The 25,246-nt window shown below is 43.0% G+C and overlaps 1 protein-coding gene across 12 annotated transcripts in view; it reads right to left on the bottom strand.

Annotated features, from left to right (window-relative positions):
* DOCK3 (dedicator of cytokinesis 3) overlaps positions 1–25,246 on the bottom strand; it is a 585,316-nt gene that overhangs the window by 401,673 nt on the left and 158,397 nt on the right. For all 12 annotated transcript variants that reach the window (XM_073352483.1, XM_073352491.1, XM_073352484.1 and 9 more), the window contains 2 exons: positions 18,249–18,304; positions 10,023–10,119 (listed from right to left, as the gene is read on the bottom strand). In XM_073352483.1, the coding sequence (XP_073208584.1) occupies positions 10,023–10,119; positions 18,249–18,304 (153 nt within the window). The remainder of the gene's footprint in view (positions 1–10,022; positions 10,120–18,248; positions 18,305–25,246) is intronic.

Raw genomic sequence — 25,246 nt, 5'->3', positions numbered from 1 at the left:
CCACATGGGTGTAGGGTCTTTTAGCATTGGGTAAGTATTCATCATGTCTTTTAGAAAACATAGTCATTGGATGAGCAAAGATAGTGGCTCCATCCACGTTATCATGGAACGAGGTGACTGCGGTGCGAAGTACTCTGATGTACCTGCTGGATAGTCTCCATTTTTTAAGACCCAGTATATATTCAAGGACCCTGGGCAGTGGAGCTGACTGTGGAGAAATATGGGTAATCTCGCACCAGGTGTGAAATCATGTCCACTTCTATGTATATGTTTTCCGTGTGCTTAGTCTGCAGCTATTCAAGAGTATGTCTTTAATTTTGTCAGAATATTCTTTGTCAATACCTGTCAGCCATGGAGAACCCAGGCCTTCAGATGGAGAAGAGCTAGGTTGGGGTGACTGACATGTCCTGAGTCCTGTATCAAGAGGTGACGTATTAAAGGGAGAGTTCGAGGTGGTTTCACTGTCATCTGTCGAAGGCGTGGGAACCATGTTTGTCTGGGCCATGTAGGGGCAATGAGAATAACCCTGGACTTGTCTTGCCTGATCTTGTGTATAGCCCAACTCAGAAGTGGAATTGGAGGGAATGAATACATTAGCATCGCCTCCCATTTCATGAGGAGGGTGTTGCCCAGGGAGTGGCGTCCCAGGCCCGCTTGGGAACAGTATTGAGGGCACTTTGCATTGTGAGCTGTGGCAAATAGGTCTATAGAGGGGAACCCCCAAAGGTTGAAGATGGTGGTGAGGGTTGCATAGTCCATCTCCCACTCGTGGGTTTGTAAGAAGTCTCTGCTCAATTGGTCTGCTGTGGTGTTCTGGTGTCTTGGCAGGTAGGATGTCGAGATGTCTACATTGTGGGTGATGCACAGATTCCAGAGGCATATTGCCTCCAAGCAGAGGGTATGATTGGGTTTCCCCTTGGTGGTTTATGTAGAACATGCAAGCTGTGTTGTCTGTAAGGACGTTGATAGCAGTGCTGTGGATTAGAGGAAGGAAATGCTCGCATGCGTTTCTGACTGCTCTTAGTTCTAGTATATTTATATATGTTTGCTTCCACTGCTGGCCAACGACCCTGGATCATGTTGTCGCCCAAGTGAGCTCCCCATCCCGTGAGGATTATTGATGTGAGAGGGACCATGTGAAATCTCAGCTTGCAAATAAAGTGGTTGAGAATGCACAAATCAAGGATATGTCTCCAACCTCCCTTCTTTTGGGGGATTATGAAGTAGGCAGAGTAAAAACCTTGTCCTTGGTGTTGAAGAGGTATGTGATCTGAGGAAGGTCCAGCTTTGGAGAAAAATGGGGCAGCCCATGTTTAAGCAGTTGTTGTTAGCAGAGGCCCGCCAGGGGCACGAGGGGAAAAACTACCTGAAAAAGTTGTGTTTTTTTAAATATGGAAGAAATTAAAAGTAATGGTAACCGAAGTTAACTAGAACAGAGGGGATAAAAGAAAAAGGAAGGAATATAAACTTTCTATGAAGTTGAAGGGGCGTTGCTGTCGCTCCAACTCAAACCAAGGGCAGTAGAGAAGGAACTGGGGCCCAATTGGCTGCGCATGCTAGGTAGCAGCCGTCTCGTGCATGTGCAGCCAACCGGGGCACTGCTACTACAAATCTCTGATTATAAGTGCAGGGCACCAAAACACCTAAAGCGGAGCACCAACAGGGACATTCCTCAAAGAAGGAGGAGTGGATTTGAGATATCTAGAGCTCTCTGTGGCAGCCTGGATGACCAGAAAGTTTGATGTAGAGTAGGTAAAGAGAGATTCTACTCCCTTAGCTGGAATGAAACAGCATTTCTCTGCCCTCTTGGGAATAGGGGCACCCGAGGCTGGTGTAAGCCAGACTGTGCTTGGAGGTTCCAGAACAGCTTCATGAACTGGAATTGTATTTGACTGGATCTAGTGGTTTGTAGGATATCCTGGAGTTTGTGCTGAGGGTCCTAGACCTCCTCTAGGGAGATCTGGAGTCCCTCTGCAACCTTCACAATAAATCCAGAAACTGTTTGTGGTCATCTGGAGGGGACTGAGATGCTGGGGTGACAGCTTCTTTGGGAAATGAAGACAATCTTTTCTGTACTGACAGAACCAGTTCATATTCTTCCTCTTCTGTACGGTCAGGAGGAGGCTCTGACAGTTCCCTCAAAAGGGAATGGTGGAATGAGTCTGGGAGAATGCATGGATTCTATACATCTTGCATACAGAACCCTGTTTCCCATTATGGCCTGTATGATGGTTCAGGAGGGAATCCCCATACTGATAAATATTGAGATGGAGGTTGGTACCAGGAGGCTCTGGATCTCCTGTATGGACTAACACGTCTCAGAGGAGAAGAAAATTGCTCCTTTGGTGTTTCTGATTCTCCCAAGGAAGAGAAGAAAGGGTCCGGATCCAATGGTGGTACCAACAGTTCGAACAGAAGAAAGGCACAGCTGGCAGACAGAAGAGGGGATAGGCTTCTGTCAAAGATAGCATCTTCCAGTGGAGTCAAAATCTCCCTAGTGAGAGAAGGGCCCGATGATGGTGGAAACTGAGGCTTCGGTGTAGCATAAGTCTCGGATATCCCTGGAGTGTGAGGGGTCCAATCCACTCATGTCAAATGAGTTGGAGGAGGGGGGCTTCACGAGGCTGGAGTGTTAAGACATGACAATACCATCAGTGGTAGAAGCTCTGATCATGCCAGAACTGACGGATCCTGGCTTTTTGACTTGGACCGTACTGGTGGAGTGGACTTGGCTGGTATGGGGATCTGCTACTGGTGACCCCTGGTCTCATTGGACTTTAAAGTCATGACCCTTGGATGTAGTATGTCCGTATCAGACATCTTCAAAGCAGACTTAGGGAGAGACCTGCTTTTATGCTTGGAAAGGCAGAGTACGCTTGCACAATAGAGGGGAGGGATCCATAGGTATGGATTCGACTGAAACAGAGTTGGACCTCGTGGCAGGAGGCATGCTCCATATCAATTCAGGCCAACATACTGTGGGAGGGGGGTGGTTCTCGGCCTGGGTCTGATTGCAGCTTCATGACCTTCTCCATGAGGTATTTTCTAAGCCAGAGTTCCCTCATCTCACAGGTCTGTCTAGGGAAAAAAAGTGGCAGATATTTCACCTAGCCACACTCTGTGCCTTCCTGAAACAGTATAAACAGTGCTGGTGATCATCGCTGATCAGGATGGAACAGGGGCAGGACACACAATTTCTGAAGCCTGGAGTTCTGGGCACCATCCAATACCCGTAACAGGGGAGGTGGGCAGTCCCCAAGGCAAGGAATCTAACTAACTAGAAAAAACTCTGCTAAATGGCTATAAAAACTATTACAAACTTGCTCATTATAAAGAACTACATACAAGACACAGAGGCAAGCTTTGAAATATTTACAGATAGGAGTAATTGAAGGAAAGCTCTGGACACTGTAGGTTCCAACCCAGGTCATGCAGCTGTAAGAAGAAACTGGAGAGGGGGTTGGTCTGCTCTGCACTTCATGCCTTTGGTTGGAAATATGAGGAAAGCAAGGATGTATGCATGGACCAGACACGGTTTGCAAAAATTCTCTGACTCCAAGCACCTGGAACACAGTCACACAGGGACCAGCACTCAAAGAAGAAAATATAGTTTCATTTTATACAAGGAAAATCTATTCAACAGATTAGGACCTTTAGCAGTTCATTTTTCTAATGCAAATGTATTCTTTTCACTGGTCTCATAGTTAATTCCTTTAGAAATGAATTGAAAATATTTTATTAAAAAAAAAAACTTTGAAAATCCAAAATAAAAAACAAACTACACATAGGGGAAATGTTACTAATCGATTTACTCTTTAAAACAAAGTATCTGAAAATTTTTATTCGGCCGCCAAGACTTCATTGCAGGATTGTTTCTCTATAACAGGGTGTAGTGGGGCAGATTGACCGCTCACAGACCCAGAGGGGGAGGAACCCCTTATTGAACCCCAGTGGGCGGAGCCATGCCACGCTCAACCCTCCTGCCGGAAGTCAGTGGGGTGGGACTGGAAGTACAAAAGGCATGCCGGAGAACTCAGTTGGGAGGCAGCCACCGGAGGAGCCAGACGCCTCCTGTGAGCTCCCGAGCTAGGAGGCCGCTGCAGACCCTGAGGGAGCTGAGGACTGGCCAGGACCACCAGGGCCATTTACGGACCCAAGCATGGAGAAGCTGCAAGCTGCAAGCCTTCTTCACCAACAACCCAGGATGACCCTCTACAGAGCCAGGTACACCCTGAGGGGGAGTTGGGAAGTGGCCCAAGGGTAGCCAATCCCTGTCTGGTGGCAACGCTAACACCAAGCACATCAGCGTGTTGCCTTCAGGATCCCCGCTGACCCAGTGGCAGACCGCACTGTCACTGTTAGGGCCCTGGGCCGGGAAGCAGTGGAGTGGGTGGACCTGCATCCTCCCCCTGCCACCCCAATCCATGGGTGGCAGTCTCCCCCTCTCCTAGGCGAGAAGCCTGCACTTGTCGGCCTCCACCAGAGTTAGGAGACCCGACTGTTTGCTGCTCAGCCTGAGTGCAGGCCTGAGCCCTCAGATTCTCTACTGCCCTGCCCTGATCAAGGGCCTGGGCTAACTGACTGTTTGCTGCCCAGCCTGAGTACAGGCCTGAGCCCGAGACCCTTTGTTGTCCTGTCCTGACCTGGGGCTGGGGCTCCGTAACTGGGTTTGTTGTTTGGCCCTGATCACAGGCCTGAGCTCACATCTCCCGTTGCCCCACTGATTCCCCATGTAAGGCAACCCCCAGAGACATAGGATTGGCCACCCACTGACCCAGAGGCGGAGGAGCCTGTGACGGATTCGGTCACAGAGACCCCCTTGGGACTGTCACCTGATTTGCTGAAACTACCTCTGAGCCCGTTTTCCCTGTCAGCTTGGGACTCCAGAACCCTGACTTGTTAAGCCAGACACGCAAGCCTGCTGCAACACAGACCTAGGGTCTGAACCACATCCCCAAAGCTAAGGCTTTAACTGAAAACCACTCAGCAGGTACTCCTGTCTCCAGCACCCAGACACCCAGCTCCCAATGCGATCCAAAACCCAAATAAATCTGTTTTACTCTGTATAAAGCTTATACAGGGTAAACTCATAAATTGTCCACCCTCTATAACACTGATAGAGAGATATGCATAGATGTTTGCTCCCCCAGGTATTAATCACTTACTCTGGATTCAATAATAAACAAAAGTGATTTTATTGAGACTAAAAATTAGGATTTAAGTGGTTCCAAGTAATAACAGACAGAACAAAATAAGTCACCAAGTAAAATAAAGCAAAAAAACACAAGTCTAAGCCTAATACATTAAGAAACTGAATACAGGTAAATCTCACCCTCAGAGATGTTCCAATAAACTTCTTTCACAGACTAGACTCCTTCCTAGTCTGGGCCCAGTCCTTTCCCTTGGTACAGACCTTCTTAGTTCCACCAGGCATCTCAGGTGAAAAACAGGGGATTCAACAAGACTGGGACCCCCTTTGTTCTGCTCCACCCCCTTTAATAGCTTTGGCACATGGTGGGAATCCTTTGTCTCTCTCTGGGTTCCCACCCCTCCTTCTAAATGGAAAAGCACCAGGTTAAAGATGGATTCCAGTTCAGGTGATATGATCATATGTTCTGTTAGACTTCATTACCCAGTCACTGGCACACATGTATACAGGAAGTCTTACAAGTAAACAGAGCCATTTACAACCAATTGTCCTGGTTAATGGGAGCCATCACGATTCCAAACCACCATTAATGGCCCACACGTCGCATAATGACAATAGGACCACAGAGTTATATTTCATATTCCTAGTTTCAGATACAAGAACGATACATTCATACAAATAGGATGACCACACTCAGATATTAAGCTTTGTAATGATACCTCACAAGGGATGTTTTGCATGAAGCATATTCCAGTTACATCATTTCCACACTTATAAACATATTTTTATAAAAATATAGAATGCAATGCCACAGAGCCACTCCCCCTAACGGACTACATGGGGCAACATTGTGTGTGGGGAAAGGACACAGGGAAAGAAGAGAACAGTTAAGATTTTATGAAAACAAGTAGAAAATTTCCCTGACTCCATATACTTTGACAGAGAGTTTAATAACTGCTTCCATAGATGTTATAAGTGTCCCTCTAGCTGTTAAAATTCTTCTGTTGTCAGCAAAGTGGCTAGACATATGGGCTCACTACAAGTTAATAGAGCTGCAGTTAGAAGCTATGAGTTCAAATACACACAGGTGGGGGCTGCTTTATGAAGGGAAGCATATTAGTGCACTAAGTACTCTTCAGGATTCACAGCCAAGGTTTATAGAATTCTAAGAAGAATATCAGGAAAACGTTTTGTGAAGGGAGATGATATTTCTATGAGAAGCCATGGCACATTAAATTATGTTATTCAAACACTATTGTTAGAATGGCATATTTTCAAAGAAGCAAGAGTGAGTTCTCTTAAAACCCAATATCCATTGCTGCTTCTCACAATAGCAAAAGTCCTGTATCTAGAAAGAAAATTTACCTCATAGTATTTCAAACATTTCAGCCTGGTGTTAATTCAGGAAAACAGTCTTTTAACCAAAGAAAATGAAAAAGTACAGATATAATATGCATTATGAGTTATTTAAACAGAGCAGCCACTTAGCTTTTCTATGAAGATTTTTTCCCACCGACCACATAATTAACTCAAAATTTAAGAGTATTTACATATTTCTGCATTATACCAAAATAATAGTTTTTCCAGAATATATATAAAAATGAATCAACACATTTGAAGGCAAGCAACTTTGACCAAGAGAATTTTACATGGATGGAAGGTCACATCTTTATTCCTATTGTCTAACTCACAAATCCAGAAGACAGATCCAAATCTTACAATGCATCCTAATTGTTCGAGGACTTCTTAAATTAATATGCACTTGGCCTTTCAAATCAAAATCTATGTAAAGAACACTATTAAAAATGCTGAGCCTATTCATAGAGCCTGAGAGATACTACATATTTTGCTTTGCATGTCTCTAAGAACCACGATCACTATTATCAAGTAATAATTTGCTAATAGTTATCACACACAGGTACGTGATACACAACAGTTTTTTCCTCATACTTGGGGTATGTCTGTACAGCAAAAGCTGTGCATAGGCTAGCCTGTCTGATTTAGACTGAATCCAGCTAGCACAAGTAAAAACATCAGTGAAGACACCACAGCACATGCTTCAACACAGGTATTAAAAATGCAACACAGATCCTGACTCATGAGTAGGGCCCTACCAAATTCACAGCCATGAAAAATGTATCACGGACCATGAAATCTGGTCTTCCCCCATGAACTCTGGTCTTTTGTGTGCTTTTACCCTATATTATACAGATTTCACAGGGGAAACCAGCGTTTCTCAAATTGGTGGTCCTGACCCAAAAGGTAGTTGCAGGGGGGTTGCAAGGTTATTTTAAGGCGGGTCACGATATTACCACCCTTAATTCTGCCTTCAGAGTTGGGCAGCTGGAAAGTGGCAGCTATTGGCCAGACACCCACCTCTGAAGGCAGTGCCTTACCAGCAGCAACACAGAAGTAAGGGTGGCAGTACTACAACCCTCCTACAATAACCTTGTGACACCTCCACACACACACACTCCTTTTTGGGTCAGGATCCTTAAAATTACAAAAGCTGTGGATTTTCAGATTTTTAAAGCTGAAATCATGAAATTTACAATTTTATAAATCCTATGACCGTGAAATTGACCAAAATGGACTGTGAATTTGGTAGGGCCCTACTCATGAGCACACTCTGAAGCCCACATTGCAATGTCTTCACTGCTATTATCACCTGCCCTAGCTAGATTCAAGTAGGCTAGCCTGTGCATAGCTTTCATTGTGTAGGCCAGTGATACTCAGACTGAGGCTTGCAAGCTACAAGTGGCTCTTTAATGTGTCTCCTGTGGCTCTCTGCAGCACATGATATTAAAACACTGTGTGATTTAATTATTACCCAATCTAAGTGTTTAGCCAATCAGATGCTTTTACTATGTTACTAACCAATTGTAGTTTTGCTGTGAGAATTTTATATTTTTATACATATATACACACACTAAATATTTAAAGAAGAATATATAGTACTATAGTAAATGAAACAATGAATTCACACTACTGTTGCTCTTTTGGATAATGTTGATTGCTAATTTTGGCTCTGAACAACAGACATCTGAGTATCACAGGTGTAGACAAATCCTTAGAATAACTGAATGGTAAACTTAGCCTTTTAATGACACCCATGGTATGGGACTTTCCTACAAGGCTGACTCAGTACAGCAACAATATATCTCATTACTAAGGAAGCTAAATAGTATACTAATTAAATGAGATTTTTTTTAAATGCTCAAGTTACAGTTTTTGTATAATCAAAAATTTCTGCCGGCCCTGCTTAGAGCCAGACCTAATAGCACTCTAGCGTTTAGAATGAACATTACAAGATAAATGAGTGCCAATGTGCCCCTGTGGTATGGATGTGGGCCTGAAAGCCAGGAGCTCCTGAATTCTAGTCTTGGCTCTGTCACTGATTCAATGTGTGCCCTCAACCAATTTAGCCATGACTTAACTTCTCCCTGCTTCAGTTTCACCATATGTAAAATGGGAATAATACTCACTTCTGAACCTATACACAAGTGCTGTGCAGCTTTGATAATGCTTCTAACATATATGAAGAGATATAGTGATACATTAATATTAATTTGAAAAGTCTGTTAGCTGGCAAGGGAAGGGGCAGTTTGCAAAGCTTCCAGCAGTTGGGGGAAAAATCTGGAGGTGGGTCTGACCCAGCCCCAGATGCCACGCAGGTTAAGAGGAAGTCTTGTCAGCAGCTGAGCCCGATGCAGGGAAGGAGCCATCAGCCAGGTCTTCCCCAATCCCGTCCCTTGCCCCACAGCGATTTACCTCTCTGCTGGCTGCCCTGGGCACCCATAACATACTGCTGGGGAGGGTCGCATGACTGTTCTTGTGGCTTCCCTTTGCTTTCCCGTCAGAAAGTCATTTTTCTTTGGGAAATCAAAGAAATCTGCGGTGGACATAAATTCTGCACATGCGCAGTGATGCAGAATCTCCCCAGGAGTAACACTATGTACTGTAGCTGGAAAATAGACTACTAGTATTCAGGCTTAATAAAGGAGCAAAGCCACACCAGCAATACATGGAGAAATTCCTTTTAAGTCAAGGGAAGTTTCATGCATGGCTCACCTGATGTCTCTGGCCCTAATACAGCAGATACAGTAATCATAGATAAATAGACAATAAAAGAAAAGGAAAAGAACATTTCAAATATGCAAGCTGCCTTTCTTGCTTTTTGTTCCCTTTGACAATGGGATCAGGCCAGCCATTTCTCAAAATTTTGTGTGGCCAGAAAACTTGAACCAAATGTAGCATCAAATGAAAACAAGAACGTTACCAAGAAAGTTAATTTTAAAAGAAAATCAACTCAAGAAGCCTTCTCTTAATTTATTTAACACATTTTTATTTCTGAAGAGAGACAATGATCTAACTCAGAATTTATTTTGGTAGGGCTCTCTCTGTTTTCGAGCACCAATTAGGTAAGTTTTGAAGAAGCTGATGCTACGCTATAGGAAATATTTACATTTACAAACTGTGTTGAATAATCCTTCAGAGTCATTTATGGAAAAGTTCTTAAAGGTAGTCCTTGAAGTTCATGTGTTATTAAACAGGGTTATTCACACACAGATACCATAAGAATCCTTAAAATGTTGAATGATTAATCTATAAAACTCACCATCAGTTTTTGGCAATGGAAATTTTAGACAACAGAAGAGTTGAGACCGTCCACAATTTCAGATGTAGTCAATAGCAGCCGCAAATGCTCACTACCTCTAAAGGTCACTCCCAGAATAATTTGCTAATATTATTCCACAGGTTCCCAACATGTCACACGTACAACAATCATTTCTTAGATGGAGTAAATGGTGTGAAACACAACACTTGTTTCTACACACGGTGGAATAAAAAACACTGTTCTCACTGTACCTACCACATACAGCTGTTTCCAGAGGATAGCCCATTCCTGGAGCGTTGCTGTGACTTCAGTCACAACAGAATCTTCAAGTGGAACTACTGTTTCATACTGTCTGTAAAACAGAAAAATACTGTTTACAAAGGCTCTCATGAAAAGGTAGAAAACAATATAAATGACCTGAAATCCATGTAAGCAATATATATAGAAAAGAACAATTATTACAACATGCTCTCCAAAAACTGGCCAATCAGACTGCCTTTCCAGGGGCTCTAAATTGAGCTCTGAAGCCCATAGGAATGTTTACATTGTTTTCTTTTTTTTATCAAATTTACTTTGTGACACAAAGACATTATTATTATTTATATTACAGCCAATTAAAGAAAAATAGGCACTTTGCATTTCTAATGTCTATAGTCTATTAAATGTTAAACACTTCTAAGAATTTTTAAACACAATATTCTAGCAATAGCCCTCTATTATGCTGAACACATTACATATCTTCAGGAAGTAGAACAACTGTCACTCCATTATCTCCTGCAAGGATCCTGCAAAGAGAGGGAGTATTTCCTAATTATATGAGGGCACTATTTAATTATCATTCTAGTAAAGTTCAATATTAGAGTCTTTCTGATTATGATGTGCTAATATCCCTTATGCGCCATCCTATGCCCATCCCACAGCCAAAGTAACCAGGTTGTGCCTGGGGAGTTCCACAGGAATGAGGTTTTTCCTCAAGACTATGCTGATCCTCTCCCCTATGTTCAGCACTCTGGCCAACAAATCCATTACTCTATGGATCCACTAGCTATGCACCTTCCTCAGCCCCGAGACCCTTTAATGCAGTGGGTTACAAAGTCTCTGTGTGGGCTTCCTGTCCACCAAGTAAGGAGAAGAATCACACTAGTTCCACTGTGTTCAGGGTCTTCCACACCCATAGAAGGAGAAACAGGATTCCTCCACACCATCTGAGCACACGGTATGGTAATAATATAATGTGATTTAGTGTAATAATCTGCTTTTTATATTATTGGAGGCATCAGTTCCTTTACTTGGCCTTTTAAATGGAACAAATACAAATGCTAGGTATCGTACAACAACTAGCAAGAACTATGGAAGTAAAGTGTATCTCAAGCTTCTACTATTCTAGCAATTAAAAAACAAAAAACAAAAATAATCTGTGACAGGCATCAGTGTTTCTGAAATATCAAGTGCTAGATTGTGGAATTTATTCACAGATCTGAGTAGAGGAGTGATGTAGGAGCTACACTGACTCTAAAGAAGCTCCAGGAGAAACTGCTTCAGGAGGCACAATCCCAGCACTGCAAAGAACACTAGAGGCGTGCACTCACTGCCCTTCCTCTTGGATGATACATATTTCTCCCTGCTCTCTGAACCTAGCCAGCTCTGTGAGCTTTTGCAGTGGAGTAGGTGAAACCATGGCCCTACCCTCACCAAATTTAGGCTACTTGCTGTCCCCCCCCTTATGCAGGATGTGAAAGAGAGAGAAAGAAAGCAGTCATTTCCCCCCTCACCTTCCCCTTGTGTACTCATGCTAGCTCCAAATAAATAACAGAAATTGAAGATTAATCTAAATAAAAGACTGCATTTTTTACATGTAAAACCAAATTCTCAAAACAAACTTTCATTTGGTTTTCCCATCATCTTTGCAACATTTAATTTTAATCCATTTATCCAGGAGTTTTATAATTGTGCCTCACTACAAACTAAAGCTAATGTTAGAAAATGGTTACAATATTGAGTCAATATGTATTTCTCTAAATACTCAGTGTGATGCTCTGTACCTCGGGGGTACACCCTACACCCCCATGTTAATCTTTATAAAATGATTGTGTGGTATCCAATGCAAAGTTTGTCATGTTGGGTGTCTTCAGAAGGCTCATAATGCACTGAGCATGGTTGTTACAGTGATGTTATAGTAATTGTTACAGTAATGTTATAGTAAGGTTATAGATTATAATTTCATGTATATAGTTACGAGGCTGAAAATGTATCCTCATGGCTTAAAGCAAGCCCATGCAAAAACTCTCCAAGAACAGAGAGGCAGTTCACACCTTGTCAGGGCATGGATGGTACAAACCTAGGACAGCCTCACAGGAACAATGGACACTGGCTTAGGCAGCAACAAAAGAATCTGTTAAACCCTTGAGGGAGTCACCCCCTTCCTTTGGGCATTTGGCACTGCAATGAGGTAATGCTCCCTGAAGGGGAGGGCAGGAAACAAAGTCAAGAGGAAAGAAAGGACATGATAAAAGGGAGAGACATTTTGCCATTCTCTCTCTCTTCCACCTACATCTACAGACACCACCACGACCAAGTGACTGAACCACTGATCAAAGGGGAGAGCCTGGCTGAAGACCCAGCCTGTGGTGAGACGCGTCTAAGTTTTAAGGATACTGAAAGTGTTAAGATCAGCTTAGAATGCGTTTTGCTTTTATTTCATCTGACCAAATCTGACTTGTTATGCTTTGACTTATAATCACTTAAATCTACCTTATAGTTAATAAATCTGTTTGTTTATTCTACCTGAAGCAGTGCATTTGGTTTGCAGTGTGTCAAAGACTCCCCTTGGGAGAACAAGCCTGGTACATATCAATTTCTCTGTTAAATTGATGAATTTATATAAGCTTGCAGCGTCTAGTTGGCATAACTGGACACTGCAAGATGAAGGTTCCTAGGATTGTTTCTGGGACCGGAGATATTGTCCAGTGTCATTCACTTGCAAGTAGCTGGGAGCAGCTTACATACCAGAGGCTGTGTGTGAACAGCGCAGGAGTAGGGGTTCTCACTGCAGATTTTGCCACCAATGAATTAAAGGAGGCCGATGTACCTTACAGCAGTGGTTGGTGCACACAGTGATCAACAAATGTCTGCAAAGACTGATACAATTTTTAATGCCAGATGAAGGTGTGAGATGACCAGGTAATCACCTCACAAATTTATGAGGCAGATGCTTATGCCTTACGACCCAAGAAGTTGTCAACCTCTTATTTAATGGCATTTAACAATTTTGGATGTGGCCATTTGGCCTAGTCATTATAGTGAAGTGGTAGCTTTCCTACAGTTAAAGTGGAGGATGGCTTACTGTTTAAAAGATGACTATATGAAGTACTCTAAAGTCCACATGCTGGTTCAGTTTGCCGTAAATCATAGGGAGTGCAAGGAGCACAGGGTTAGTGGTACAATTATGAGGTCATTTGAGAGAGGGGTTTTTGAGGTACAACTCCACCTAAAAAAATGTGTTTATAAAACATGGTTCTTATAACTTTTTTTAATAAAACTATGGCTCTGTTCCCCCCAAATTGGTATCATCCCTTGGGATTTATCTCAGCTATTGATCAGCAATGACTGCCCCTTTGAAGAAGTAATAGTGAAAAGATACTGAGGACAGAATCTGTTACTCCAATATGGAGTAAAAGGATTAACTAAGAGAGTGAAATGTACATGGTGACATACTGTGGCCACTGAAACTGAGCTATACTGAAGTACTATAAGTTTGAGCTCTATCCTTACCAGCTTTCGTGGAATGTGTGTTTTACTTGTTCATTGCCTGCAGGGGCTGCTTTTCGATACTTTGATCTGAGATCAAAAGTTTTGGTTTAAGAGCAATATTTTAAAATGCTCAAAAATCAACATGTACATCCTGATTTTAGATTTTATTTTATTTATTTATTTTTACTTTAGTAGTATTATCAAGGAAAATAGCTGTGATTAAATAAAGGGGAGATGAAAGACTAGTAAACAAGGTAATACAATCATGACTCATGTTTAAAGCTAAGATTTTGTCACAGCTATTTTTACTAAAAGTCATGGACAGGTCACAGGCAATAATGAAAAATTCATGGAAGCCTGTGACCTGTCTCTGACTTTTACTAAAAATATCCATGACAAAATGAGGCACCTGGGAAGCTGTGGGAAGGCTGGGAGCTCCAGGGTCCCCCTCCACTGGAAGCTTCAAGCTGTGGGGGTCCCCCCTGCCACTGCGGTGGTGGGGGTATCCCACAGCTCCCTGCCTTTGCAGGCGGCGGAGAACCCTGCAGCTCCCAGCCAGCGCTGACTGAAGTCATGGCGGTCTTTGGAAATCACAAAATCCGTGACTTCCATGACCTCCATGACTAAATTGCAGCATTATTCATGTTCAACCATTTTGTATGTGACTTAGTGAGATCAAAGCAAAGCAAGTCACTGGGTCAACTGGTCAAGGGGTTAAATTATACCTAGCCCTTCTAACATGAACTGCTCATCACATTTTCAGATTCTCATAACTTTTTGGTGCAGACTTGGAAAAAGAGGGAGAATTTCAGGGGGTGTTGGTGTACAGCACTGTAAATCCATACCTCCTCCATTTCTGTCCCCTTCTTCAAAGCTTGCCCTCACTGACTCCATTTCACACTGTGCACCATTCATGCATCTTCTGCCTATCTCTTGTGAACATATCAGTCCTGGAAGGGGTCATGGAATTCAGTGTGAGGAAAAGACCACACAGTTATCATGACCGCCTCCTCCTGAATCACTGGCACCTCAAAGGAACTCTCCCCATTTTCCTTCTGCTGTGGTGTGGCCTGAAAGAAACTGCCTGTTCTGCAGGGGGAGATGAAGCACGGTGGCATTTTACTTGGCTTTTCCCCCACAGGAGGCTCCATATGGAGAAGACAAAAGAGCAAAATCTCTGTATCTGAGAACTCATGTACAAGGGACCCACAATGGGGGACTAAAGAGTAGACTTTCATCCAGCACAGTGCTTGTAGCTCCCAGCTGGCTTGTCTTTTACCTGTTTTACATTCTGTAGATTAAGGCAGTAGAGGATCCAAAATGGCATTTCAGCATGATACACTAGCTGTTTCTTTGGTCTGAGTCAAGGAATGATGGGGGAGCCTAGAAAGGGAGGAGCTGGGAACAAAAATTCCCGTATCCTAATTGGACACCATGTGTCTGATGGACCAAATACACAAACACCCATCTATCTGTACCAATGGTGATCATGCCCCAGGTAAATAATGTGTATAACTCTGCACTGGCTTTTGTATGAATTCCTTGATTTTAAAGGTTTGCATGGGTATATCTGAAGGAAGAACAGGGACCTGAGAGTCTTGTAATTAATAATCCCATTCTTAACGTGTTTGAAAAGTTCGTATTTGCCTCTGACAAATTATTTTCTATAGTTCATTTATCATTTTAGTGTACCTTCAGGATCCCTGTTAAAGAAGTTTCTTTATCAGCCTATAAAACACTTAGAATAATGTTGCTTTTTATGTGGAACAGTAAGTCAAAGATCAGATCAGTGGCTTGCACTGGAAATGTACACCAAATGGAGAATCAAAATGATTGCCTGTTGGCAACAACTTGAGAACTGGGAATCAGGAAAGCTGAAAATCATCTAGTTTCTGTTGGGCTCTTCGTAAAGTGTCACTGAACTACAAAAGAGGGGTTGAAAAATAACCCAGTATACATTAAAGAAATCTTCTGGAGGTAGAAAAAACCCCAGACAATATTGTCTTACGTGAGAATAGGTAAATAATAATTTCACTGAATCTAAAGAAAACTTTTCCTAAAGATTCTTTTTAGAAAATGGTTTGCAAGCTTCTTTCATTACTGACAAGAAAGTACATTCTGCTAGATTAACTCTAACCTTCAAGTATGTGGTTGAATTTAAAGAGAGTGCATAACAGGATTACAGTTAAACCATTGAAGCATCATGGCTCAGATTCCTATAAGCTTGCATTCTTCTATACACTACGTCTACACTTTCAATGAAATGTCATGTTGTGTCTGTCTAAATCTTAAATTGGTCAAATGTCCTGCTGTACAATTTAATAGAGGTCTTTACTGGTCTACTTTATAACATCATAAACATTTTTTTTTAACCTGTAAATTGCATTTCTTCAATGGACAAGGTCAGACTCTAAATAGATAGGTTTTCACGTACGTCACACTTGAACAAGCATGAGTAACTAAAGTTTAAATTCCAGTGCAGGTTGTCTTGAGGCTCCCTTTAGCTTCCCCAGCCTTGAATGCCAGAATGTTTCTAATGAAATACACTTACAAGCTGGGCATTGAAAGGAACTAAGCTAAAGTCAAGTTTTGCTTAAGCTAAGCTAAGTTTTGGACACTGTTTCTGTATCCCTTGATTGTTTTGCCCTGCACTCATACAGTTCCTCAATATTCCAGAGCAGTTCTTCACAGCAATGATCTCCAGCATCTCTGTAGCTCAGTCTTAGTTGCTAACGCCTCATGGAAGCAAGGAGATGTTGCCTTCAATGGTTCATACACCGATTTTGCTGCTTTGTGGGTCACTGATCTCATTTCAGAGTGGTAGCCGTGTTAGTCTGTATCAGCAAAAACAATGAGGAGTCCTTGTGGCACATTAGCGATTAACACATTTATTTGGGCTTTTGTGGGCTAGAACCCACTTCATCACAAAAGCTTATGCCCATATAAATGTGTTAGTCTCTAAGGTGCCACAAGGACTCCTCGTTGTTTTTACTGATCTCATTGTTTCCTTCGGAAGTTTATATTTCTTTGGTACATAACACCACCTAATGCACAGATTTTTTTTCAGCCTGTAATGGTTCAATAGCCTGATACTTACTTTGAAGTGTCAAATCCCCCTTCTAAGTTATTAGCTTAGTTACTGTCTCTTGAAACATGTAATGTCAACAAAATATTGCATGAAAGGGGTCATAGAACAGCAAGGCCTTCTGTTCCCAAGTTTTGACTGTGTACAGCTGATCAAATTTTTAAAGATGTGCCCTGAGTTATTGTATATTAATATCAAACTCTGCTCCTAGATGGCAATACCTAGACTTCATCATCAGGACACTCTTTTACACACACAAAGTAAAATTTTCAAAAGTGTCTGCTTAAGTCCCTTTTGAAAAAAAGGGGGACTTTGGATCTTTGATGCTTTTGAAAATGATACTCCTAGTTCAATTTTCAAAAGTAACTTAAGCACTTAGGAGGCTAAGAATCATTAGAAGTAATTGAAGGTCTGATCATAGCAAAATAAGAGGTGCTAGCTGCATATCTGTGCTCCCTTAGCATACTTTAATCAATCAAAGTGAGCCCATGTAAGTTAGAGAACAGTGAGTAGGGAGTGTGAATGGTTTCTTAAAAGTGTACATATTACTGATGGCATCATCCATATGTTACTTTTCCAGTGCACAACCAGAGGAGTGTAAACACAGTCATTTTTGTTCTTCCAATATTAAAAATACAATTGGGACATTGACAAATGGAGGACAGAACCCCACAGAATGACATTTGATTTTCAAGGTTCAAAGAGTATCATTAGGACCCTACCAAACTTACAGTCCATTTTGATCAATTTCACTCTCACAGGATTTTTAAAATCATAAATTTCATGATTTCAGCTATTTAAATCTGAAATTTCATGGTGTTGTAATTGTAGGAGTCGTGACCCAAAAAGGAGTTGGGGGTGGGGGTGGTCACAAGGTTATTGTATGGGGGGTTGCAATATGCTACTCTTACTTCTGTGCTGCTGCAGGTGGCAGCGGTGCTGCCTTCAGAGCTGGGCAGCTGGAGCGTGGCAGCTGCTAGCTGGGAGCCCAGATTTGAAGGCAGAGCCACCACCAGCAACAGCACAGAAGTAAGGATGGCGTGGTATGGTATTGACACCCTTACTTCTGTGCTGCTGCCTGCAGAGCTGGGTCCTCAGTCAGCAGCCGCCACTCTCCAGCCACCCAGCTCTGAAGGCAGCAAAGCAGAAATGAGGGTGGCATGGTATGGTACTGCCATCCTTACTTCTGCATCGCTCCTGGCGGGGCGCTACCTTCAGAGCTGGGCCCCCTGCAAACAGCCGCTGCTCTCCAGCCACCCAGCTCTGAAGACAGCGCAGAAGAAAGGGTGGCAATACTGCAACCCCCCTAAAATAACCTTCCAACCTCCCTGCAACTCCCTTTTGGGTCAGGACCCCCAATTTGGGAAAGGCTGGTCTCCCCATGAAATCAGTATAGTATAGGGTAAAAGCACACAAAAGACTGGATTTCACAGGGAGAGACCAGATTTCACAGTCTGTGATGCATTTTTCATGGCTGTGAATTTGGTAGAGCCCTATGTATCATACACAACAAGAAAGAAAAAATAATAAATTTGAGGGGGGGAGTTGTTGACAATCTCCCTTCAAAATTCCAACCAGATCATTTCTCAGATTCTCTCAATTTACACAAATGAGGCAACTTCTTAATAATCAAGAAAAATACTCACCCTCTGTTACTGACGATTGCCTTTTTCAAGTGAATATAGTTAGCAGGAAAGATCCCCTGCAAGAGAGAATAATAATTCCACTTGTCAGAAAAATACAATTATAGCTCTGAACAGTTTTCATTCTAACAAAATTAGCAAACATTTGATAATTGCCAACTTTCCAATTTCATCTATAGTGTGAAACAAGCTATCACTGTCAAAATCAATATTCAAATGATAGTAACATCAGATGGCTTCAATTTATCTCAGAATAGGACAGTATGTTGATTTGACAATTATGTAGGTTATATAACCGTTCATTCTTGGGAAAAAAAATTTCATTATGGGGAAGTTTTGTGAGTGTATCCAACAAAAATATCACAGGAAACAGATCAAAACATCTGAAAGCACTGTAACTCTAAAAAGTAACTTTTAAAAATCATGAATTTTCTAGTTTGAAATAGAATACTGGGCTCCAACAATACTTTCTATTTTTTCCTCTTTGCTCTTTACAAGAGTTTCAATTTTTGCTGTTGAGTTAATTCAAAGCATATTTATGCTGTTATCTGTTGTGGTTTCTCTGACTGTCAAATTGTGGATTTAATCCTCAGAATTAAACTGCTTTCCTTCACACTCCACCCCTTGAAAATGTATCGTCCCTCTTTTTGTCCTCTAATCTTGACAATTCCTAAGTTGAGTACTTTGCATTTGTCCTTATTGAATTCCATCGTATTTACTTCAGACCAGTTTATCCAGATCATTTAGAATTTTAATCTTATCCTTCAAAGCACTTGCAACCCCTCCCAGCTTGGTATCATCTGCAAACTTTATAAGTGTACTCTCTATGCCGGGGGGGGGGCAAACTTTTTTGCCCGAGGGCCACATCTGGGTGGGGAAATTGCATGCAGGGCCATGAATGTAAGGCTGGGGCAGGGGTGTGGGAGAGTGTGTGGGATGTGGTGCGGTGTGCAGGAAGGGGCTCAGGGCAAGGGGTTGGGGCAGAGGAAGGGTGCGGGGCATATGAGGGGGCTCAGGGAAGAGAGTTAGGGTGCAGGAGGGGGTGCAAGGTGCAGTAGGGGGCTTAGGGCAAGGGGTTGGGGTGCAGGAGGGGTGCAGCAGGGGCTCAGGGCAGGGAGTTGGGGAGTAGGGTGCAGGAGGGGTTCGGGGCCCAGGCTCCGGCCCGGTGCCATTTACCTGGAACAGCTCCAGGGTGGCAGTGGCACGCACTGGGCTCAGGGCAGGCTCCCTGCCTGCCTGCCCTGGCCCCGTGCCACTCCCAGAAGCAGCCAGCACCACGTCCCTGCGGCCCCTGGGGGAGGGGAAGCAGAGGGCTCCGTGCACTGCCCTTGCCTGTGGATACCTCCCCCGAAGCTCCCATTGGCTGCTGTTCCCCATTCCTGGCCAAGGGGAGCTGCAGGGGGCAGTGCCTGCAGGCGAGGGCAGCACACTGAGCCCTCTGCCCTCCCTCCTCCAGGGGCCGCAGGGACGTGGTGCTGGCTGCTTCTGGGAGCGGCGCGAGGCCCTCAGCACCATGGAGGTGGCAATCCTGCGGGCCAGATCCAAAGCTCTGACAGGCCAGATCCGGCCAGCAGCCATAGGTTGTCCACCTCTGCTCTAGGCCATTAACTAAAGCATGGATGAAGATATTGAACAGAACTAGACCAAGAACTTCCAGCATGACTGTGAACTACTGATAACTACTCTCTGGGAACAGTTTTCTGACCAGTTTTGCACCCACCTTATAGTAGCTCCATCTAGGTTGCATTTACCTAGTTTGTTTATGAGAAGGTCATGCGAGACAGTATCAAAAGCTTTACTAACGTCAAGATATACCACATCTACCACTTCCCCCCCATCCACAAGGCTTATTACCCTGTCAAAGTAAGCTATCAGGTTGGTTTGACACGATTTGTTCTTGACAAATCCATGCTGACTTATTTATCATCTTATTATGTTTGCAAATTGATTGCTTAATTATATGCTCCATTATCTTTCCGGGTACAGAAGTTAAGCTGACTGGTCTGTAATTCCCCAGGTTGTCCTTATTTCCCTTTTTATAGATTGGCACTATATTTGCCCTTTTCCAGTCTCCTGGAATCTCTCCTGTCTTCCATGACTTTTCAAAAATAATCGCTAATAGCTCAATATCTCCTCAGTCAGTTCCTTAAGTATTCAAGGATGTATTTCATCAGGCCCTGGTGACTTGAAAACATCTAATTTGTCTAAGTAATTTTTAACTTGTTCTTTCCCTATTTTAGCCTCTTCTGATCCTACCTCATTCTCACTGGCATTCACTATGTTAGACATCCAATTACCACCAACATTCTTGGTGAAAACCGAAACAAAGAAGTTATTAAGCACCCCTGCCATTTCCACATTTCCTGTTATTGTTTCCCCCCCTCATTGAGTAATGGGCCTACCCTCTCCTTGGTCTTCCTCTTGCTTTAATGTAACTGTAGAATGTTTTCTCGTTACCCTTTATGTCTCTAGCTAGTTTGATCTCCTTTTGTGCTTTGGCCTTTCTAATTTTGTCCGTACATACTTGTTTTTTTATATTCATCCTTTGTAATGTGACCTAATTTCCACTTTTTGTACCACTCTTTTTTTATTTTTAGATAATTGAAGATCTCCTGGTTAAGCCAGGGTGATCTCTTGCCACACTTCTTATCTTTCCTAAGCAGTGGGATAGTTTTCTTTTTTGCCCTTACTAACAGAGGCACCAACTTTCCTTGGCAGCGGTGGGTGCTTGCGCCCCCAGGCCCTGGCCCGACTCTGCCCCCACCTTGCCCCTATTGGACCCCTCCCCAAATTCCTACTCCAGCCCCGCCTCTTCCCCAAGCATGTCATGTTCCTCCTCCTCACCCCTCCCTCCGAGCACTGGCCGTGCAAAACAGCTGTTCTGCAGCGCAAGCACTGGGAGGGAGGCGGGAGAAGCAGGACGCAGCGGTGTGCTAAGGGGAGGCGGAAGCAAGCTTGGGTGGGGAGGTAGGGCGGGGAGCTGCCAGTCGGTGCAGAGCACCCATCAATTTTTCCCTGTGGGTGCTCCAGCCCCAGCGTACCCACAGAGTCAGTGCCTACACTTAATAATGTCTGTTGGGAAAAACTGCCAACTGTCTTCAATTGTTTTTCCCCTTAGACTTGCTTCCAATGGGATCTTACCTACGGAGTTCGCTAAAGTCTGCCTTCTTGAAATCCATTATCTTTATTTTGCTGTTTTCCCTCCTACCATTCCTTAGAATCATGAACTCTACCATTTCATGTCAGTAGGGGAACACTTCAATCTCCCTGGACATTCTATAACAGATTTAAAAACAGCCATACTTCAAAAAAAAAAAAAAGTCAAAAACAGACTTCAAAGAGAAACTGCAGAGCTACAATTCATTTGCAAATTTAACACCATTGATTTGTGCTTGAATAGGGACTGGAAGTGGCTGGCTCACTACAAAAGCAAATTTTCCCTCCCTTGATACTGACACCTCCTCATCATAGAATATTGGGGTTGGAAGAGACCTCAGGAGGTCATCTAGTCCGACCCCTGCTCAAAGCAGAATCAATCCCCAACTAAATCATCCCAGCCAGGGCTTTCTCAAGCCTGACCTTAAAAACCTCTAAGGAAGGAGATTCCACCACCTCCCTAGGTAACCCATTCCAGTGCTTCACCACCCTCCTAGTGAAAAAGTTTTTCTTAATATCCAACCTAAACTCCCGCACTGCAACTTGAGACCATTACTCCTTGTTCTGTCATCAGCTACCACTGAGAACAGTCTAGGTCCATCCTCTTTGGAACCCCCTTTCAGGTCGTTGATAGCAGTTATCAAATCCCCCCTCATTCTTCTCTTCTGCAGACTAAACAATCCCAGTTCCCTCAGCCTCTCCTCATAAGTCATCTGCTCCAGGCCCCTAATCATTTTTGTTGCCCCTTGCTGGACTCTTCTCAATTTTTCCACATCCTTCTTGTAGTGAGGGGCCCAAAACTGGACACAGTACTCCAGATGAGGCCTCACCAATGTCGAATAGAGGGGAACGATCACATCCCTCGATCTGCTGACAATGCCCCTACTTATACATCCCAAAATGCTATTAGCCTTCTTGGCAACAAGGGCACACTGTTGACTCATATCTAGCTTCTCGTCCACTATAACCCCTAGGTCCTTTTCTGCAGAACTGCTGCCTAGCCATTCGGTCCCTAGTCTGTAGCGGTGCATGGGATTCTTCTGTCCTAAGTGTAGGACTCTGCACTTCTCCTTGTGAAGTGAGAGACAAGTGAGAGACTTTTGCAGAGAGTATTGCAATTAATTGGGTGATAAATTTTAGGTAACAAAATAGCAAGAGAGTAAGGCAGTACTTAGTGTAGCGAGTAGGTAGTGACTTAAAAGGAGTTAATGTATCAGATATTAACTAATGCAAAGCAGCACAAAGAAAAATAGATGACTGGTGTAAAGAAGTCCAAGTTGCAGAACATTGCAATTCTGCAATCATTGTTCAATTAAATATCCCTCTCATTCATACCTCCTAATGATTGGTTACTGCTTGCACATCTTCCAAGAGCCGAAATCTATATAGGAAATACTCAAAAGCAAAAGGAAAGATACACACTTCTGACTGGAATTCACGTAGACGGTCAATAGATCTAGACTTCCTCCCCCTCCCGTCTGACTTCTTTGGACTCCATATTAGCCTCTGAGGAAGTAGAAAGAAATTAAAGTACGTGGAGGCCATGCCTCCTTACATAACCTTACCTGAAGGACTCCACGTCTTCAAACAGGATCCTCATAGGCTGGCAATGATCAGCTTTTTAGAGAGTCCCAGCATTGGGGTGGTAGTGTGCAGGTGAAACCCAAGATCATGAATACATACAAATAATCTATTCAAAGAACTCCAACTATAGGAGAGCAACTCTTCTGTATTACCTTCCAAAAACCTTTCACAGACTCTCACAGGTCTTTTAGCTAGTGGCTCTTAATTTTTCAAAGAACACGTCACCAAAAATTAGGGGAAATGTTTCTATGCTTACCTGAAAGCACAGATAAAGAAAAATCTTATTCTTTGAGTAATAAGATTCAGAGATCCATTACAATGGGATTTGTACAACAGTTTGCCCCCAAGATGGGAAACAGGATCATCCCTTAAATATGAACATCCAACAGGAGGTATATTACAGAAAAGAAAGAAAAAAGAAAATCCGAGAGGTTCAGCAAGGTTCAACAAGGACAAGTGCAGAGTACTGCACTTATGATGGAAGAATCCCATGCACTGCTACAGTCTGGGTACCGACTGGATAAGAGGCAGTTCTACAGAAAAGGACCTGGGGATTGCAGTGGACGAGAAGCTGGATATGGGTCAATAGTGTGCCCTTGTTGCCAAGAAGGCTAACGGCATACTGGGCTGCATTAGTAGCAGCACTGCCAGCAGATCGAGGGAAGTGATTATTCACCTCTATTTGGCACTGGTGAGGCCACATCTGGAGTGCCCTAACCCCCCACTACAGAAAGGATGTGGACAAACTGGAGAGAGTCCAGTGGAGGGCAACGAAAATTATTAGGGGGCTGTGGCACATAACTTACGAGGACACGCTGAGGGAACTGGGATTATTTAGTCTGCAGAAGAGAAGAATGAGGGAGGATTTGATAGCAACCTTCAACTACTTAAACGGGAGTTCCAAAGAGGATGGAGCTGTTCTCAGTGGCAGCAGATGAGAGAACAAGCAGCAATGGTCTCAAGTATCAGTGGGAGAGGTCTAGGTTGGATATCAGGAAAAACTGTTTCACTATCATAGTGAAACTATTTCACTATCATCTTTTCGATATAAGGGTTATGTGGTGTCCTTTATTAAATCCTTTAGGCAGAACATTTTGTACTGAATGTTTATGAAGAGATTATAGGAGGGTGATGAAGCACTGGAATGGGTTACCCAGGGAGATGATGGAATCTCCACCCTTAGAGCTTTCTAAGGCCCGGCTTGACAAAGCCATGGCTGGAATAATTTAATTGGGGTTGGTCCTGCTTTGAGCAGGGAGTTGGACTAGTTGACCTCCTGATATCTCTTACAACCCTAATCTTCTATGATTCTATATATCCTCCATCTTCACCTAGGCACTAATATGTGGAGAAGTCTTCTGCCAAAAATGGAAGTGGATAAAGACTGGATGACCCATATGTAAAATTTTGATGAATTTATGATCATCATCTGGCTGTTTACCAGGTCTTAATGCAGTAGACAAGACTTCTCTGCCCTGAGACTCTCATGGCTCCTAAGGAGTGGACTTTGCTTCTTAAAAGAATACATTTTTTTAAAATTTTCTTTGGGAATGAATGCTATGACAGTTGTGACCTCATTTTGACCAAAACTATAGGTAGCCATTTTCTCCCAAACTGAAAGAGTCTAGCACCAATCAGAATTATAACTCTAAACAGGGCTGGTTGAAAATTTTGCAGATAGTGCTGAGGCAACTGTGGGTACCTACTAACCTCATCTCAGTACCGAAGCTATCATTTGAAGAACGGTATTTTCTCATTTTGTACTTCAGACTCTTTCAACTTCCCATACAACTTGTATTCCTTTCTATAATGTCTGACAGGAGCCAGGATTGTAAATAAACTTTTGGAGTGACTCTGAATAGCCTCAGATTTCCACAAAATTTCCCATTGTATCACTAAGACAGATGGAAATTGATTTTCCTGATCATTGGATCTCAAAGATGAAAGCCACATACAATTCTGTTTCTCAATGGTGTATCTCACTACATTGTTCACAGAATATCCTTCGGGTCATGGATTTTTGGGCTGAGAGGGACAATATTTCCTCCGACATTATCATTCTTTGTGAATGCATGGAGAGGAACTTAGCATGTCAGATGGCAGCTTTATTTTTGGCAGTGATACAAGGCTGAATTTGAACTTGTGTAAACTAAGGAATTCTCTGGCCTCATGAGGAGGCAGCCAGGGGCTAAGAATTAAACAGTGGGGCAAAAAGATCCCTTTACTGCCTGATTGTTCTTCCCCATCTGGGCTGCAGTCAG

This window comes from Lepidochelys kempii, chromosome 7 (genome assembly GCF_965140265.1).
Source record: "Lepidochelys kempii isolate rLepKem1 chromosome 7, rLepKem1.hap2, whole genome shotgun sequence".
In the NCBI taxonomy this organism is placed as follows: domain Eukaryota; kingdom Metazoa; phylum Chordata; order Testudines; family Cheloniidae; genus Lepidochelys; species Lepidochelys kempii.
The sequence above is the reverse complement of the archived record's forward strand: the minus strand, read 5'-3'. Positions and strand labels throughout refer to the sequence as shown.